The sequence below is a fragment of the Equus przewalskii genome, chromosome 13, assembly GCF_037783145.1.
Source record: "Equus przewalskii isolate Varuska chromosome 13, EquPr2, whole genome shotgun sequence".
NCBI classification, from domain to species: domain Eukaryota; kingdom Metazoa; phylum Chordata; class Mammalia; order Perissodactyla; family Equidae; genus Equus; species Equus przewalskii.
In genome coordinates, this window is record NC_091843.1 from 11,587,915 (window position 1) to 11,608,396 (window position 20,482).

The following is a 20,482-nucleotide window of genomic DNA, read 5'->3' on the forward strand; positions in this document are numbered from 1 at the left end:
TGTCTGGAGGTATAAGGGACAGTGGTGAAGGGGAGGCTGCTCTTCAGATTTGGTTAAAATACTTGAATGAGTCTTTTGATTACGTATAAGGAGAGTTAAAACATAACATTGGGAAGTTTGGGAAAAGAGAAATAAAACTGCTCTGCATAATAACAGAAAATAAGTTTTGCACCACAAGCAGCCTTGCATTTCTGCTGAGTTGATGACGATGATGATGATGATGATGATGATGAGTGGTGGTGGTGGTGGTGATGATGGTGGTGGTGGCGGCTGCCAGGCTTTACCAGAAGAGATGAGTGGCAGGAACACGTGGGTGAAGAGGGCCTTGGAGCCCTCGCTGTGAACGAACATGGAACAACGACTCCAGACACAGGGATGTTTTGTTTCCAAGTCGAAGCTTTCATTTCCTGCATTCTAATTCCTCTGGTCTTTGCTGGACTCGGGGGTTTCGGGGAGGGACCTTATTGGAGACATAGCTGGAGGCACTGACTTAAGCATATTCTCCAGATAGGCACTTTTCAACAAAATTTTAAGGTAGTTAACACTATTTGTTACCCACTGATAGTAAAAACACGGTGAAAAGACAAAAAGAGTTATCACTGTGGAAATAAGATAGGGATACACACCAAAAGGGGGTTGCTCATTCTGTGAGCGCCCCCGTCCCACCAACCACCATGCTCATCAGGCCATGCCACTGGACTTGGGTCCACAATTCAGGGAAGTGTAAAGGTGAGCGTGGCAGCAGCCTGGAAGAGCTCATAAAAAATTGGAAGACCTGACCCTAACAGGGAGAGGGTGGCTGTGGGGACCAGCAAAGCCAGGGCTGATTCGTGAAATGCAGAGGCATTCCTTGGGCATGCTTAGAAATCCTGGGGGAAAAGAACCCAAAAAAGAACGGACTCCTGCCAGCTGGGCCACCAGGGACTTGAATTATTATCATCCTCTGCAGTGTTACTGTGAAATGGACTGTTTGTACCCAAAGCTGCTGAAATGGGACATTAGCCGGTTATTTTTTTTTTTTTTTTAAAGAGGATTTTTTTTTTTTTTAAAGATTTTATTTTTTTTTTCCTTTTTCTCCCCAAAGCCCTCCAGTACATAGTTGTATATTCTTCGTTGTGGGTCCTTCTAGTTGTGGCATGTGGGACGCTGCCTCAGCGTGGTCTGATGAGCAGTGCCATGTCCGCGCCCAGGATTCGAACCAACGAAACACTGGGCCGCCTGCAGCGGAGCGCGCGAACTTAACCACTCAGCCACGGGGCCAGCCCCATAGCCTGTTATTTTTTAAGTAAACTTCTTACGAAGTACAGAATACACATGGAAAAGTACACAAATCATGTGTGCAGCCTGAAAAATTTTCACAAAAGAATCACACTCAAGTAATCAGCACCCCAATCAAGAAACAGGTCATCAGCTTCACCTCTGTGCCCGTGTCCCCTCATGACCCCTCCACCAAAAGAATTTTATATTTGAACAGGATCTTAGAGACTGCCTTTGAGTTCCCACCATTTTAGTTTTTTATTCTCAGCTTTTATTCAAGTTATATATGAACACAGTTTAACAGTCCAACAAAGTACAAGGTTTGCCATAAAAACAGAGCATTCCATAGGCCCCTATTCCATATTTCATTCCCCCAAAGGGAACCATATCAACGTGTTCAGCCAACTTCTTACCTCTACGTCCCCAATAACATGTGTGTATTGCTGCTTTCTGATTCTCTCAGTTTTAGGTATTATTTACTCACTTCGCTGCCCTTCCTTCTCCAGTCCCTACACCACACACGTGCACCCCTCCCAGCTCCCCATGTTCCTGACAGATAGCATCATTTTGTCGAAAGCAATCTTCAGTGTTCACATTATGTAAACACTATTCCAGGCAGAAGCGGGCAGCCGCTTGTGCTCGCTTTTCCTTTCCAGCACAGTTGCTCTGTTTTGTTTTTCCTAGAGTCAATAATCGTCATTTTTATGCTTGCTTACTTTCTACAGACTTATCACCGAATCCACCTCACACCCTGCCTGTTATCTAAACCTCCTCTAGCGGGGTCCAGGCCACTACACATTCTGTGTTTCCTCTTCTCAGCTCCCTCTCGCACAGGCGTGTGCCGGCCTCGGTGTGAGCCAGTTGCTGTCTCTGCACAGCTGGCCCCAAGACCCCCTCCTTGCCTCTCTCTTCTTCCCTAAACACCATGTCTTCCCCTCTGTGGCCAACCCTCTCATCTTGGGAGAACATCACTTCCAGTAGCTTCCTGAGAAAGCAACCTAGAAGGAAATAAACGTTTTGAAATCCTGCATGTCTAAAAATAGCTTTTTTCTACCCTATACTTGATTAAAGGTAGTTCTACTGGACATAGAATTCCAGGTCGGAAATGATTTTCCTTAAAATTTTGACAGCATTTCTCCAGTCTTTTAGCTTTCCAGGGTTCTGGTTGAGAAGCCCAGAGCTATCCCGAGTCCTGATCATTTTTGTGTGACCTGGTTTTTCTCTGAAAGCTTTTAGGATCTTGAATCGTTCCCAGTGTTTGAAGTTGCATGACAATATGTCTTAGTGTGAGTTGAGTTTTATCCATTGTGTTGGGTGCTCACTGAGCCCTTTCAATCTAAAAACTCTCCTCCATCAGTTCCGGGAAATTTTTCTGAATTATCTAATTGATGCTTCTTCTCCTCTGTTTCCTCTGCTCTATTTGGAACTTTTATTACTCAGATTTCCTGGTCTGGTGCTCTATTTTTTTCTATCTCATTGTATTTTTGCTCTGCTTTTTAGAAGATTTCCTCAGTTTTACCTTCTAGTCTTCATAGATTTTTCATTTCTATCCTATTTTAATTTCCAAAGGCTCTTTTGTGTTCCCCGAAGGTTCCTTTTTATAAAATGTAGCACCCTGTTGTTGTTTCAAGGTTGCGTCACTTCTCTCGATGTTTTTTTCTCCATGCATATTCTGTGTTCCCTCCAAGGCCACCTATCACCATGTGTTTGTTTTAATTTCTATTTTCCACATTGGAGGCTTTTCTCAGATGTCTGGAATCTCAGCTGTCTGCTCACATTTAAGGTTGGGGGTCCAAAAAGGTGACTGGAGTGGAGCTTGTTGACTGTGGGTTACATGATTGACTGTGGGTTACGTGGCACATGATTTGGCTGGACTGTTTCATCTGGGATTCCTGTCAGTGTCTTTACATCTCTTTTCTCTGGTCAGATTCCCCAGACTGTCCTACTGTCCAGCCTGGAGGGCAATAGCCTGGCACCATTCTGAGAACCAAGTGGTCCATGTTGGCTGGCCGTATGTGCATGTTCACTTCACCACCATGATTTCAGTATGGTGTGGCCTGACTTTGAACTTGCCTTGTATCCTGTAGTCCAGAGACTCTGTTTTTACTCTCTCCAAAACATAAACTTCCAGTCTTTTGCCAGGTTGAGGATGGACAGATGCCTGGCTGTACCACTTTGGGGAGCTCTGGTGGTCTGTCTCAGAAACAACTTTCATCCAATTCTCTTCATTTGAGATCCTCTTCCCTTCACTGCCACTCCCAGAGACGGCCGCTGCCTCCAGTTCCCAAGGCTTCTGCAAGTGCTTTCTGTAGAGTCGAGTGTTGGTTTTTCTCAGGTCTATCAGATAGGCTGCCACCTGTTCGTCTGTTTTCCAGCTTCCAGATTTTATTCCTACACTTTTTTCTCTAAGTCTTCCTGTCCCCGTGCATGCATGCCTTAAAAAAATCTCTTATCTGATATTTTCTTAGTTTTAGAAGTGAGTGAAAGCGGGTGGGTGGTTCAACTGGCATTTTTAACCACAAAGCTGCCAGTGATTTGTTTTTCAAATGGGAAGCCAAGGCCTAGAGAGAGGAAGGAGCGTGGTGAGGCTCTCCTGAGCTCTCATCTTTCAGAGGATGGGAGGGCCCCAGTGTAGCCTCAGAAACTTAGAATTTGACTGGGTGCCTTAGATTAGGAGAATTGTCTTTGAGGTCACATACTCCTGGGTATAAAGGCTAGCGCTGGCATTTTTTACCAGTGTGACCCTGGGGAAGCCACTTCCTCTCTCTGGGCCTCAGTCTCATCTGTAAAATGGGAACAATAACATCTCGCAGGATTGTGTGTGTGTGAGTGGGGGGGTGGGAGGTTACTTTAAATAACATACGGAGAGTGCCCAGCACATTGTCCTGCAGGAGTATAACAGGTACATATTGAATGTGAGTTCTCTTCTCCTTCCCACGGAGCTGGAGACAGAGGTGACAACAAAGTCTCCATCCCCAGGGCAGAGCCCCACCTGTGGCCAGGCCCCACAGCAGCCAACGCCAGGTGGCAAGGCTCTCACAAGCCCTGGCAGGCCAGCTGAGTTACGAGGGAGGCATGTGACCTCACCAGTCCATCGACACGCTGGACAGCTTGACTTGGAAGGCCAACCCGGCTTGTAAAACCTGAAGAAAGTCATGAGGCGGCTGGGACATGCCTCTTTAACTGGGATGCTTGGGCTGGGGACACCCCAATTCCTGGCTGGCTTGGATCTCAGTTATCTGAAATGACCCCAGTCCCTTCAAATGCAGGTTCTTTAACATTCAAAATGGTGATGTGTTTGAGCCTGACGGAGCTCTTGGGAGTGTCCATGAGTCACATGTCAGGACTGCATCATTTCCTTCCTACCACTGATCATGTATTTATTCTTATTGCTTCCAGGGATCTGTTAAAAACCTTCATCATTGGGGCCAGCCCCATGGCCTAGCAGTTAAGTTTGGCATGCTCCGCTTTGGTGGCCTAGGTTCTTTCCCTGGGCACGGACCTACACCACTTGTTGGTGGCCATGCTGTGGTGGCAACCGACATACAAAATAGAGGAAGACTGTCACAGATGTTAGCTCAGGGAGAATCTTCCTCAGCAAAAAGAAAAAATCTTTGTCATTTACAATGCCAATGAACAATATCAAATAATTATTACTTATTAAGAGCTCAAGAATGTGACAAGTACTATTCCAAGTGCTTTATATTTGTTAATTAATTTAAGCCCCATAAAACCCCAATGAAGGACACACTATTATTACATCAATTTTAATGTATTTTTGTTTTTTGAGGAAGATTAGCCCTGAGCTAACATCCGCCACCAATCCTCCTCTTTTTGCTGAGGAAGATTGTCCCGGAGCTAACATCCGTGCCCATCTTCCCCTGTTTTACATGTGGGATGCCTGCCACAGCATGGCTTGATACACAGTGTGTAGGTCCACGCTGGGGATCTGAACTGGCAAACCCCAGGCTGCCAAAGTAGAGGGTGTGAACTTAACCGCTATGCCACTGGGCCAGCTCCTATTACATCAATTTTATAGATAAAGAATGTGAGGCAGAGAGAAGTGGCTCAACTTGTGCAAGGTTACACAGCTAGCAAGTTGCATATTCTGCATTTGGACCTTAGCAGTCTGGCTCCAGAGTCCACACTCTCAAAATATTGTGGAATGTGTTTCATGCCAAGAACACTAGTACGTTCTAAAGGAATTGTGTTAAGTATTTTACCTAGACTAGTAGTTTTTGAATAGGGGCACTTTTGCCCGCCTAGAGCACATTTGGCAATGTCTGGAGACATTTTTGGTTGTTACACCTCGGGGTGGGGGGTACTACTGGCATCCAGTGGGTAGAGACCAAGGATGCTGCTGAACATGGCACAGTATACAGGGAAGCCCCACAAGGAAGACTTATCCAGCCCAAAATGTCAGCAGTGCTGAGGCAGAGAAACGCGACATGGACCCGTGAGATGACGGTAGTATTAACATTTCCATATTTAAACATAAGGTACGTCCCCAAGAGGACGTGGTTAGAAATGCTGAAACGGAGACTTGAACCCAGACCTTCTGACTTCAGAGTCCAGTGACTGCCACCACCCACCACGGTGCTTCTCCATAGAAATGATTCATTTCTGCACGCCTGACTCTTTTCCCCACGCTGCCATTTTGGAAACTTTATACCCACAGAAAATTTGAAAGTATAGTATAAGGAATATTGATATATCCTTCACCTAGATCCAATCATTTTTAACATTTGCCCACATCTGTTCTATCTATTCCTCCTTCCACTCCAATTCTTTCTCTCAGCAGGATGCCTGGTTCATAATAAGCCCTCAGTGAATCGTTATTGGAAATGATGGCAAAAGATGAAAACCTATACTGTATTCAATGTCTGTCAAGGTGTCATCGACATCTACTGATCTGCTCACTTGGACTGACACCCAAAGTGAAATAGTTTTTTCACGTCTCCCCCCCGGACCTTTTTTGGAATTAAGTTGCAGACGTGATGCCACAAGGATGTCTTAAGAACAAGGACATTCTTCTCAAACCCACAACATCATTATCACACCTAAGAATATTCTCCAGTTGCTTGAGAATGTCATTTATGGCTGCTTCCCCCTGCATCCAGGCTCTAATCAAGGTGCAAACACTTCATGGGGTTTATGCCTCTTTAGGTTTTTTTTAGTCTAGAACAGTCTCCCCTCTTTTTGTTTTTTTACAGCATTTTTTTTTAAGAGTCCAGGCCAATTATCTTGTAGGATATGCCACATTATGGATTTGTCTGGCTATTTCTTCGCGATTCAATTGAGAGTAAACATTTTTGCCAAGAGTCCTCCATCGTGTCCCTATTGCCTCACATCAGAAGGCGCTCGAAGTCAGTGTGTCTCATTATTGGTGATGCTAATTTAACACCTGTGTAAAGTGGTGGCTGCAGCTTTCTCTGGTGTGAAAACACATTTTTACCCTCTGAAATTAGTAAGTGATTTGTGGGTGATACTTTGGATCCATGTAAACATCCTGCCACTGCCCCCCCCACTCCCCGCAAAAAAAAAAAAAACCAGAAAGGTTTGTTTTTATATACTCTTGTCATGTTTTCAGACTGTGGGAATTTAGAGAGGAAAAAAAACCACTTCACCTCTTCATATCTGTTTCACTCAGGACCATAATATCTCCCTTCCAGGGCTGTGGTAAGGACAACGGTATGGACTGAATTGTCTCCCCCTAAATTCATATCTGGAAGCCCTAACCCCCAACGTGATGGTATTTGGAGATGAGGCCTCTAGGAGGTAATCAGGTTTACATGAGGTCATGTGGGTGGGGCCTTCATGATGGGATTAGCGCCCTTATAAGAGACACCAGAGAGCTTGCTGTCTCTCTCTCTGCCATATGATGAACAGTGAGAAGTTGGCCGTCTGCCAGCCAGGAAGAGGGCTCTCACCAGAACCAGGCCGTGCTGGCATCCTGATCCTGGACTTCCAGTCTCCAGAACTGTGGGAAAATACATTTTTGTTGTTTAAGCCACTCCATCTATGGTATTTTGTTATGGCAGCCTGAGCTGACTAAGACAGATTAAGCACTAAAACCCTCATGACAGTCTCTAGGACGTTATTTGACCCAGAAATAGCTAATGAGTGTAATACAGTTCTTTCTTATAATCTGAGACTCTGGGGGTTTTCTCGAGTTGCCAAGGAAAAGGGCAGGGCTGGGGCAGTGAGCAACTTTGCAAGATTTGTCCCTGTCTTCCTGGCAAACTGAACTTCTCAAAGTGAGGACTTCACACAGGAGGAGTGTCCAGTGACCCTGCCAAGCCACAGACACCCTGACTCCATGGCCTAATGCTGGCTCCCTGGCTCACACTGAAAACACTGGGGGAAAGACGGAATGAATCTGCAACTTATTCGTGCCTCTCACCAGCTGTAAGAGCCTGGGCAAGTTATCAATCCCCTGTCAGCCTCAGTTTTGTTATCTGTGAAAGGGGGATGTTAAGCGTACTTACCCATAGAATTGTTAGGAGGATTAACTGAAATAGCATACGTAGACCATAGCAGAGTGCCTGGCATGTAGTAAGCACTTAATAAACACAGGAAAGGACTGGTGATTAGAAATAATGGTAAAAGATAAAGGACCCCAACACATTGGAAAAGGCTGGCGGGGTCCCTGACAGCTAGTCCTGGCATTGCACTGCACTGGAAATGAAGGACGCCACCACAAAAACTGCATGCCTCTTCCCCTTCTGCAGACCTCAGGGTAAACAAGGAAGATGGGAGCCCCTGCCTTAGAAAGTCTACGTTCTAGTGGAGGAAATACCAACAGACATATAAGCAGATGCATCGTGACACATGGTATGTGGAAAATAAAGAGAGAACCATTACAGCGGCTAATGCTGGGGAAAGGAGTCTGTTGATAGAGTTGTCAGATGCAAGCCTCTCAGAGGAGATGAACTGAGAGGTGAGACTGGGAGGGTGAGAAGGAGCCAGCTGAGGAAATGGATCAATAAAAAAGAATTCTTCGCAGGGGAGCAGCAAGTACAAAGGCCCTGAGGTGGAAAGGTGCAGGGCAGGCTAGGGGAGCAGAAGGGAGAGCCCTGGTGCATCTGGAGCCTAGCGAATGAGAGCATGAGATGAGGTGGAAGTGGCCAGCAGGGGCCACATCACACAGGTCTGTGTTGGCCATGGAAAGGGTGCTGGGAAGCCACTGAAGGTTTTTTTTTTCTTTTTTAAATTATGGGGGCCAGCCCTGGTGGTGTAGTAGTTAAGTTCAGCACACTCTGCTTCAGCAGCTGGGATTTGGTTCCCAGGTGTGGACCTACACCACTCATGGCCATGCTGGAGTGGTGACCCACATACAAAATAGAGGAAGATTGGCAGGAGATGTTAGCTCAGGGCGAATCCTCCTCAAGGGGGAAAAAAAATCATGGTAATACATACATAAAAAAATTTACCACTTTAACCATTTTTAAGTGTACAGTGCAGGGCATTAAGTACATTCATATTGTTGTGCAACCATCACCACCATCCATTTCCAGAACTTTTTCTTCTTCCCAACATGAAACTCTACCCATTAAACAAGAATTCCTCACTCCCCACAGCCACTGATGGGTCTGAAACAGGGAGATACGTAACCTGACTGGCATTCCGAGATGATTACAAATGAACGAAAGGAAATGGAATGAAAATGGCAAATGAATCACTGCAAGGCACAAGTAGGAGTAGGAACAGTAGTAGAGAGGATGGTGGTTTGGACAAGAGTGGAGATGAAAGAAAATAGGCAGATCTGAGAAGCAGTGAGAGGCAATCCAGGAAGGACTCAGTGTGCTCATTCCCTCCTCCCTGTAGGGTGTTGGTGGGGTGCTGGCGGTGGGAGGTACTCACAGCTGACCTGGGAGCCCAGCTTGTGCTCCCAGACGGCATGCAGCTGCTGATACTCCTGCTGTGCAAGCTCCAGGCGCTGTTGCTTCACCTGGTAGATCTCCTTCTGGGCACTCAGGGCTTCCTGGGCCACCACCAGGTAATCCTTCAGCATGTGCTCCTGCTCCCGCCGCCATTGTACCCGGGGGTCCTCAATCTGAGTGGTTTCTGGAACAGACCCCAGAGATTCTAGGTCAGCACCTCACAAATATCTGTGGGGTTGGTGGCCTGTGGAATCCACTACCCAAAAACAAAAAGCATAATAAGTAGGAAAATCACAATAAATGTTAACGGGTTAAACTTACCTATTAAACAACAGAGACTCTTCATTTGGATTAAGCAAACAAACACAAAAGAAACCAGGATAAATTTCTAAACCCAAAGTCAATCTGTCTGAGAACAGCTGGGAGAAGCTCCAGCTTTGAGTTCTAATGTAGACAGAGAGGCTCAAGGACATTATAGATGCTTAAGGTTATCTCTTGGTGAAAAGTAAAATAACTAACATCTGAGAGATTTAAAGAAATAGGCACCTCATACCCCGCTGGAAATGTAAATTAGAACAGCCTTGCTAGAGGGCTATCTGACCACACAAATTAAGAGCTTTAAAATGTCAATACTCCTTGACTAGTAATTCTTATAGTAATTTATTACAAAAAATAATTTAAAAAATTCAGCCAAATATGCATTTGTACAAAACCATGATAACAATAATAATGAAAATAAATAAGCATTTATTTAATGTTCACTCTATGCCAAGCACTGTTCTAAGTACTGTATATCTATTTACTCCTTCATTTCTTACACTAATCCTATAAAGGAAATTCTATTATTACCCCCATTATACAAAACAGAACACTGAGACATCAAAGGTTAAGTAACTTGCTCAAGGTCATACAGGAAATAACTGCTCAAATAAGTATATTTACATAATACACTAATACAACCATTAAAAATAATACCTTTGAAGAAACATTCATAAAATGGAAAGGTGCTTATCATATAAAAGTGAGTGAAAATGCAGAGTGAAAAACTGCATAAATAATTTGGTATTTATGAAAATAGATACATACATTCTCAAAAAGATTAGGAGGAAACTTAGCAAATTATCAACAGTAGGTATGTCTTGGTGGTAAGATATTTTTTCTTCATTCTTTTTTATTTTTTAAAATTATGTATACAATAAACATGCACAGTGATAATTTGAAAAAAGTCAAAAATAAAAAAGATCGGCACTGAAAAAAAGAAGGGTCAGCTGGCAGCTGAGCAGATGTGGAAGAGGTCACAGTGATGTCAAAGAATCAATGCCCATCGAATGCCAACTCCTCAGTCCTTCCCCAGTTGGTGGATGGAATTAGGGATGACTGACACACCAGAAGTTGTACAATCAAGGCCATCTGGTGAATCCTGCCTGCAAATAGGTTTTGCTTACCCTAAAGTGTTTTCATTAATTTTGAATTAGTTACTGGTATGTAAAAATAAGGAGATTTGTCACATGGACAAAGAGAACTGTTTAGTGGTTACCAGGGGGAAGGAGGTGGGGGGGGGGGCACAAACAGTGAAGGGGCACACCTATATGGTAAATGACAAATAATAACGTACAACTGAAATTTCACATAATTGAAAACTACCATAACCTCAATTAAAAAAAGGTAAGGAGATTTGTACATTAAAATCCCGATTTCTGATTTTTCTTGATCATTTGGAAGATCTGACCACGTTGGGCCCACAATTTGCCACCAACCCCAGCACTCCATCCATCAGTAACACCTGGTTTGCTTCACTCATTTACGTGATGTGTCTGGCTCCTGGGGAATTTCAGTTTATGCCCCCTTTTGTAGGCCCTTTAGCTGCTCTCATTCCTCGTGAACAGGCCTAAATGAGCATCTCCAATAAAAGAAAGAAGAGACAGGAAGAATGATCACAGAGGCAGCAGGGCCAAGTTCTCATTCCTGCCGAAAATCACTGTTACAATGGGCAGGCTGCTCACCCTCTCTGAATCTGCTTCTGTAATTATTAAAGAGGTTAATGGGCCCTGTCTCACAGCTTCCCAGGAAGCTATAAAGCCCTTATGCCCGGGTAACATAAACAAATGGTGGTGAGAGCAAAGCCAAAACTATTCACTGGAACCAGTTTTTGAATTGTCCGTGAATAGCAATTCTTCAAGCTCTTCCTCCTCTCTTTTTCTGGGAGAGTGGGAGAGAAATTCAGGTCTGAAGACTGCTGGCAGGGGCCACAAGATTGCTTCTCATAAGGAAAGCTCTGCAACCCTTCAACCAAGCAAGAGAAGAGACAAAGTGAGGAGGGGAGAATTTATAACGCTGGGCTGAAGGACAGCTGTTTTGGGCCCCCACTTCCATCAGCAAATGTGGACTCCCTCAGGGTTGGGGGCTCCTGGGTCCCCCTCAGGGGCCAGCCCCACACCTCCAGCTGACATAGGCCACAGAAAAGAAACTTGGACTGTCTGGCCAGGCTGGAGATGTTTCTTAAAGTTTGTAGCTTCTTAAAATTTACTTTTTTGGGCAAAAATAGAAAAAAGGGGAAATCTCACAATTCCACGATTGCAAATTTATAAAAGAAGAAGCAAGAATTCCTATCCCTCCAATGCTACTCCCCAAGGTAACTGCTGTTCGGAGTCTCACGCGCTAACAGATACTGCTCTCTGATGAGACACAAATCTTCACTGATACATAAATGACTGTAGACACAAACCTATTTTTAATGCAACACGGCCCCATGTCATATATACTGGTCAGCAATTTGCTGTCATCTCCAAATGATATAACATGCTCATCCTGCCTTGTGGGTGCATGAAGATTGACCTTAACCTTTTATTTATTCATCTTTTTCCATTTTATTTCTGTTTTTATTTTTATTTTTTACTTACCTAATTGTTCAAAGGGCTGCATAGTATTCCAATGGTATAGCATGAGGATTGATTTAGCCAGACCACCATGGGAAACACTTGGATTGTTTCCAGTTCTTTTGCTACTGCAGTCAATGCTGCAGTTAGAAGTCTTAAAAACATACTTCCAGGACCTTGTGCTATTACTTCTGTAGGAAAGATTTCTTAGAAGGGGAACTAGTGGGTCCGAGGGTATGCACATTTTAAACTTTAATAGGTACTACCAAATTACCTTGCGAAAGGCTGGACCAATTTTTATTCTCATAGACAGCCTACGAGAGTGCCTTTTTCCCCAGATTATCAGTGAAATTGCTTTTCTTTTCTTTTTTTTAACTGGTGTTTCATTTAGTGATTTTAGGTCCCAGCAGCGCATAGAATCAGCTGAGGAGCCACAAAAAACAAAAACAAAAAAAACCCTGAACCCTGTCCCAGAACACTTACATCGGCATTTCCAGGAGTGGGGCCCAGGCACTGATAGTTTTAAAAGCTTCCCCAGGTGACTCTGCCGTGCAGATGTGGAAGAGACCCCCTGGTGTCACATTACAATCACCTGGGGAAATTTTAACACTCCTGATGCCCAGGTCCCACCCTTGGATCAATTAAATCAGAATCTCTAGGGGTGGGAAGGAGGCAATGGTAATTTTCAAAGCTCCCCACATAATTCCAATGTGTCACCAAGAGTGAGAACCACTAAGAGGTTAGGATACAGGTGGGCTGAGTGGTCACTGAAGCCAGCACACAAGGCTGGCAGGTGTGATGTGGAGTTCCAGGTACAATCATCTGCTGAAGGGCTTGAGGAAATGCTGGGCCCTCAACAAGTGCCCCTGGGCACACCTGGAGGGGACCTGGCGGGCCCCCCCCACCCCCTTGCTGTGGGGTGAGTCTGGGAGTGGCGCCCTCACTTTGGCTGAGGCCCTGCTGGTTGGAATATAAAAGTGTGTGAAAGCCTTAATTGAAGGCCTGGCCAAGCCAGGTGGTTTGGCTACCATTTTCGGTGGTCCAGGCTGTCTTTTGGAGTATAAGCCAACACGGATAGAGGGATGCACAGATGGACAAACACAACACACAACCCCACACCAGAATACTAGTCTTAACCTGGCTGCGCAGGGGAATTACCCCAGAGATTTCCAGTGAACTGGTTTGCAGTATAAAATGGGCATCAACATATTGTTTAAATCAACTTTATTAAGGCCTAATTTAAATACAATGAAGTGCAGCCATTTAAAGTGTATAGTTCAATTATGTTTTGACAAATGCATTCTCCATAAAGCACCACTTGAATCAATGTGTACAACACTCCCTTTACACCAGCTCTTTCCCAGTCAGGCACCTCCCCCAACTCCACTCCCCTCAGTTCTGCCTATGTTAGAACTTTCTATCAACAGAATCATACAGCATGTTCTCTTTGGGTCTCGCTTCTTTAACTCGGCATAAGGTTTTTGAGACTCGTTCGTTTCTTGTCTTGAATAACACTCTTTTGTACGAATATATCACAATTCCCTTTCTGATAAACCTTTAGGTTGTTTCCAGCTTGAGATTACTATGAATAAAACTGTAATGAACATGCATGTACAGGTTTTTGTGTGGGCATAGTTTGCATTTCTCTTAGGTAAAACTATTAGGGGTGGAACAGCCCGGTTGTATGGTTAAGTAGCTGTTGAATTTTATAAGAAACTGGCAATCTGTTTTCCAAAATGGTTGTTTTCATTTACATTCTCACCAGCAGTGTATTAGAGTTCCAGTTCCTCCACATCCTCGCCAACCATTGGTATCATCAATCTTTTTCATTTTAGTCATTATTGTGGGTATGCGTTGGTTCCCTGTTGTAACTTTAATTCCCATTTCCCAAATGACTGATGGTGTAAAGCGTATTGTTAAGTCTACCAGCCACCTGTATGTCTTCTTTAGCAAAGTATCTATTTATATCTTTTGCCTGTATTTTTTTATTGGGTGGTCTTCTTACTATTAAGTTGTAAGAATTCTTCATATAGTCTCTACATGGGTCACATATTGCAAATATTTTCTCCATACCTGTAGCTTACCTCTTCAGTTAATGATGTCTTTTGAAGAACAGAAGTTTTAATTTGACAAGGCCCAATTTATCAATTTTTCTTTTATGATTAGAGCTTTGGGTGTCACCCAAAAACTTTTGGCACACCCTAAATCCTTGCAGATTTTCTCCTATGTTTTCTTCTAGATGTTTTCTCTGGTTTTAGCTTTCATGTTTAAGTCTATGGCCAATTTGAGTTTATTTTTATGTATAGTGTGAGGTGTGGGTAGAAGTGGAGGTGTATTTTTTCCCATGTGGATACCAGTTGTGTCAGCTACTGTTGAAAAGATTATCCTTTAGGGCAGTGGGCTTTTTAAAAGCTCCCTAGTGGTTCTAAGGAGCTGTGTTAACTACTGTTAGTTCTGAACTAGTCACACACCAAGGGGTCCTCTTACAGCCGGGCTCTTCTGCTGACACTCCCTTCCTCAAGCCCATCTCACCAGAACAGATAACTTCACACCTGGAAGGATCTTAGAGATCACCTTAGCCATCTATTTTTTAGTTTTTGTTTTTATTAAAGCTATACACGGACACAGTTTAATCAGTCAGCATGTTACAAACCTGGCTACATAAAACATCACTCCTCCATCCCCTTCTCCCTCACGTCCCACTCCCCCAAAACACAGCTACTTCCAGCAAATGGTTAGCTGACTGAGCGCAGCCATCGTCCAGAACCACTTCTCCATCCTCCCTCGCGCTTCAGGCCTCTACACAAACACACGCCACACACATTCTCCATACAGCATACACGCTCACCACACTCAGGAGCTCCTCACACATTCCACACCCCACCCCCTCTACACAACACACACCTGCTTTCTATACACACCACACACACCCCAACATGGCTAACACTACTATATTCTCCAAGGCCTTTAACAACAAGTGTCTTAAAAACAAGCCAAACATCTGGAGAACACCCAACTATCTTACTATGCAAAGGAATGCCAATAAAGAACACTGAAGTAACAGCTTAAACCCATGATGAATTTATCAAAAATCAAAGAAATGAAATAGCCCCATACTGACGAAGGTATAAGGAAAATAGCACACTTATTGCTTGTGCAACACAGATTGATACAATGTTTTAGAAATATTCATCAATCTAGGAATATGTACCAAAAGTCTCAAAAGTGTTCATACTTTGGGGCCGACCTGGTAGTGCAGTGGTTAAGCTCGCACGTTCCACTTCGGCAGCCTGGGGTTTGCGGGTTTGGATCCCGGGCGTGGACCTATGCACCACTTGTCAGGCCATGCTGTGGCAGCCATTCCACATGTAAAGTAGAGGAAAACGGGCACAGATGTTAGCTCAGGGCCAGTCTTCCTCAGCAAAAAGAGGGAGATTGGTGGCAGATGTTAGCTCAGGGCTGATCTTCCTCAAAAAAAAAAAAGTTCATAACTTTTCACTTAGTAATCCTATATTTGGAAATGTATTTCAGGAAATTACGACAAAGGAAAAAAGCAATATGCATAAAGATTCTCCCCCTAGTGTTATTAATTTATAGGAAACAAATGGAAATTATCCAAAAGGTCAGAAATAGGGGCATTATGGTATACTCATCTTCTGTGTTAAAATGTAGCGAAACATCTATTCGACATATTAAAAATGACAAATATGAAGACTATGCAGCATTGCTCAAATATTCACAATATAGTATCAAGTCAAAATAGTTGAACACACATTTGGATCACTGATTATAATCATGATGGATGTAAATAGCCATGGGAATACTAACATGAAATAATGAAAATGGATTGTATTTTGAAAACAGTTGTCTGTATTTGCTGTTTCCAATTTCTACCCTCCATTTTCTTTTTCTTTTTAAAGACTGGCACCTGAGCTAACAATGTTGCCAATCTTCTTCTTTTTTTTTTTTTCTGCTTTTTCTCCTCAAATCCCCCCAGTACACAGCTGTCTATTTTAGCTGTGGGTCCTTCTGGCTGTGGCATGTGGGACGCCGCCTCAGCATGGCTTGACGGGCAGTGCTAGGTCCAAGCCCAGGATCTGAACCTGCGAAACCCTGGGCCACCAAAGTGGAGCGCATGAATTCAACCACCCAGCCACGGGGCTGGCCCCTCCCCTCCGTTTTCTTAAACTCACTCTACCTAGGCTTTTGCCCCCAATCCTTGTCCAAAGCTGCCCTCCAAAGTTGGAGTCACCAGCGTCAATTGGTCAATTCTGAATCCTCTTTGTACTTATCTGTCAGAAGCATTTGACACATTGACCCTCTCCTTGATTCACTTCCTTTATGTGGCTGCCAAGACACTGGTTTTCCTCCCACCTTTCTGATCACTCCTCAGAATCACTGCTGATTTCCTCTTCTCCCCACCCTCTTACTGTCTGAGGACCCCTCCGTCATTCCTTGGTCCTCTTCTCTGGCTTGATTTATTCCTTTGGTGATCTCATCCAGCTTCATGTCTTTAAATAGTACCAGTATGCCAACAACTGCCAAATACATATCTCCAGCCCAGACTCTTCTCCAAACTACAGATTCCTATATCAAACTGACCAGCAACATCTTCTCTCAGATGTGTAACAGGCATCGAAGACTCGACATGTAGAAATGAACTCTCCTTCTTCCTTCCTAAACCCGCTCCTCCTGTAGTTTTCTCCATTCACTTGATGGCAACTCCATCCTGCTAGTTTCTCGGGCCCAATGAGGGTCATTCTTTCTTCTTTCTTTCATGCCCCATATGCAAATTATCAGGAAATCCTGTTGGCTCTACCCTGAAAATACATCCAGCATCTGGCCACTTTTCACCAGGGCCACCACTATGGCCTCGGTCTGGGGCACTGTCCTCTGTCACCTGGACTATTGCAATTGTCTCTCACAAGTGTCCCCACTTCTGTGCTTGCCCACTAAGATCTATTCTCAGCAAAGCAGCCAGAGTGACCCTATTAAGACATAAAGCAGATCATGACACTCACCTGCTGTGGAGCAAAACCCAGATCCCTTAAGGCAGACCACCGCCCCCTCTAGGCCCTGCTGCTCTCTGGCCTGATGTCCTCCCTACATCGTCACTCATTCTGTTATCTGCACACTGCCTCCTTGCCGCCCCTTGAACAAGCTATCTGTGATCACACCTTAGAGTTTTTGCTCCATCAATCCTCTCTACTTGAAATGCTCCCTTACTGCCTTCAAGTCTTAGCTCAAATCTCATTTTCTCAGCAAGGTCTTCGGTAATCCTTCCCCTGCCACCCTCAACACCACCTCTGCACACCGTAGCCCCACACTCCGCTTTCTCTTTTCCCATAATACTGATAATTTTCTAATATACGACATAATCTGCTTATTTATTCAGTTTATTTTCTGTCTCTTTTGCCAAAATGAAAACTCTGTAAGGGCAAGGATCACTGCCATTTTGCACTCTCACGCGTCTCAAGCTCCCAGAAGAGTGCCTGGAAGATAGCAGGTGGTCAATAAATATTTTTGAATAAATGAATGCTGGATGGTAGATTTAATTTGTTGTGCAATTCTACTGTGTCTATAACTCTTAAGAGTAATTTCAGTCAGCGACCAACACACAGAGGATTGGTCTGAGTCCACGGCTCTGAACGCTTCGGGCCTCGATGGTCATATTCATACCACATTTGTATCACTGGCTCCATCTACAGAGGTGGCGCCCTCCCTCCAATGAGAGCACCTTCAAACCGAAAGGAAATTAGTAGCCAGACAGCTGATAAAACCACCAGATAGAACGTCTCCTATCGTGGCCCCCATTTACTCACACCCCCTAAATACCCCATTTCTGCCATCATCCCCATGAGAATAAACTTTGCCACTGCTTGCCGCTCCTTCCTTCCTTCTATTCCTCCAACAACTCCCAGAAGCACCTTGAAATCCCACTCCCGCCATCAGATTTTAATGAGGGGGATGCACTCAGTAATTAGAAACAGGAAAGGACTGATTAGGGTTCCTGTACATCAGTGTTTAACCCAGCATACCATGCAGCCCTCCAAGCATTAACCTCATTCCCCATACACACTCAATTAGGCATATTTACTTCTCATTACCCAGTATGCAATCATGAGTGCTAATAAAAACCTCTGCTACCCCCAACAATGCAATTAATGCTATTAGCTGTCTCTCAGAAATTCTTCTACACTTTGGTGCCAACGACAGTCTACTCATTCATCCACTTAGTCATGCATTCATGCACGTACGCGTTTTTCTATTTAGCAAAGGTCAAGTGCACACCTACTATGTGCCTTACCAGGCAAAGCCCTGAGATTAGAGAGATGAATTAGACACTGCCCTGCTCTAGAAGAACTTGCAACAACTGCTAATACTACAGAGTGATGAGGGACACAACAGAGGACAGGCAGGTGCTACTGAAACTCAGAGGAGGAAGTGGATGCACAATTCAGTTCCTCGGCGCCAGTTCAAATCCCAGTTCTGCCATGTTTTAGTTCTGCGTGTTGAGCGGTCAATTACTACCTCTAAGTCTCATTTATAAGATGACGATAATCATCCTAATACCCCAAAGGGTAGCTGGGAGGATTTAATGAGATGATGCCTACAGGTGCCTAGCCCAGCACATGACATGGGGTGTATGCTCAGTAAACATGGGCTACTAGGATTTGGTGCCCTATTCTCAGCCTTTGCAAGGCACATCCCATTTCATTCCATTCTCCTCTTGCCTGAAAGGATAAACGGAGTCCCATGGTTCTGAAGGTTGAGAGTGAGACAGTAAAACCCTCTTTCCTCTGCAGACATGGACAAATGGGGCAGCAAATTTCAGAGGACATAAATAACCTTGGCCAAGAGGGTGCACAATGGATAAGGCCCAAACACACATCAACTCTCTCTGGCTGGGGACCACGGCCTGGGTTCCTCCATCTGTCAGACAACATGCTTCTCCGTTTCTCAGCTGGTTCCTTTATCATAGCCCCAGAGACAAAGATACTAGGAATCTTTGGTCTGGATCAGGATGCTCAGATCACAGATATGAAGTGAGGGTGGGCTACATGGGCTGGAGACACACTCACTCCTATCAACCCTCTATGGACACAGGTGTGCATGCTGCTGGAGACATGCTGGGGCTCTGGCTGCTCCAAAATGGTCTGGCAGTGACAATGACACATCTACCTTTTACGGAAAAAAATCTGTATGCACAGAAATTCATAGATGTAAAAAAAAAAAAGAATATATGCATATACATACATCCACACACAAACACGATTGGGAAATTTCTGGAATGATACACAAGAAACTGCTAGCAGTGGTTGCCTCTGTAAAACTGGGGAGATGGGTTGCAAGACGGGGAGTTTTAGATTCTATTTAAAACTCTTCTCAACTGTTATTTTATAGGAGCATACATTATCTATCTATATCTACATTGACATCTCTATCTAACTCTGTATAAAACAAAACACAATCTGGCTTCAAAAGCCTCTGCTGGTAGTCCTTCCAGACTTGGGGAGTGGGCATGGGGGTAGACAGATGGGAGGGAGGGGACGGGGCAGGGAAAAGGGCCAGGAACTTACTGGTGTTGTGGTCTATGAAGTAATCTCCAACCTGAGGGTCATACGCCTCTTCCCATCCCAGCGGCAATTCATCACTAATGCAGTCGGCAAAGGTGAGCGGTTTGGTGTACCTGGCAAGGGAGAGGAGAAACAGACTCCGTCAGCCTACAGTCCCCATGCCCCTGCAACTTACTGCTTCCTTCAGCCTCCCTACTCCTCTGGGCTGGCCCAACAGATCCAGAAGCTTTGCATTGTGACACCAGCTTTGCTGGCCCCGTTGTCCCTGGGAAGGTGAATGCCTAACTGCAGTAGCAGTGTTAGATCACCCAGGAAGGAGGCAGGGAATCCATGTTCCAGTCCCAACTTCGCCACTAACTTTGGAATGATTTGAACAAGTCACCTTCCTTCTCTGGGCCTCTGTTTCTGGATCAATAACTAAGGGGTTTGCAGAAAAGGGCTCGAAGGTCAAGTCTTGCTTCTGGACTCAGATTCCAGCCTTCTCTGGCTTCTCCACCTGCGACTCATTCACGCACCCACCCCGAGTCTTCATGCTGGCTCTATCCCACGTTTGTCATGCCCACTTCCCCTCTAGAAAGCTGGCTTACTGCAACATCTAGAAAAGCAGATGTTCCATCCCTGTGAGTTTGGCCAAAAGCAGTACTTATTTGCCTCCTGAGCTTGTTCCCAAATGCCTGCACCCTCTGCTGTCCTTCTCTAGACTATCCAGGCCTAACTGACCTGTTAGCACTAACCACCCTCTAAGTCCCCATTTTGTGGGGAGTGAAGTGGCGGCAATCACCCAATCTTGGTGGCTAAATCAAACAGAAAAACAAATCACGCAACTAAATGAACAAAGGTTTGTGAAGGCTGGAAAACACTACAAAGCATTGGTCAAGTACTTTAGCCA

General features: G+C 44.5%; 1 protein-coding gene across 3 annotated transcripts in view; it reads right to left on the reverse strand.

The window, feature by feature from the left end:
* WWC1 (WW and C2 domain containing 1) overlaps positions 1-20,482 on the reverse strand; it is a 156,837-nt gene that overhangs the window by 65,324 nt on the left and 71,031 nt on the right. For all 3 annotated transcript variants that reach the window (XM_070569059.1, XM_070569061.1, XM_070569060.1), the window contains exons 2-3: positions 19,597-19,706; positions 9,121-9,324 (exon numbers count right to left, since the gene is read on the reverse strand). In XM_070569059.1, coding sequence (XP_070425160.1) covers positions 9,121-9,324; positions 19,597-19,706 — 314 coding nt within the window. The remainder of the gene's footprint in view (positions 1-9,120; positions 9,325-19,596; positions 19,707-20,482) is intronic.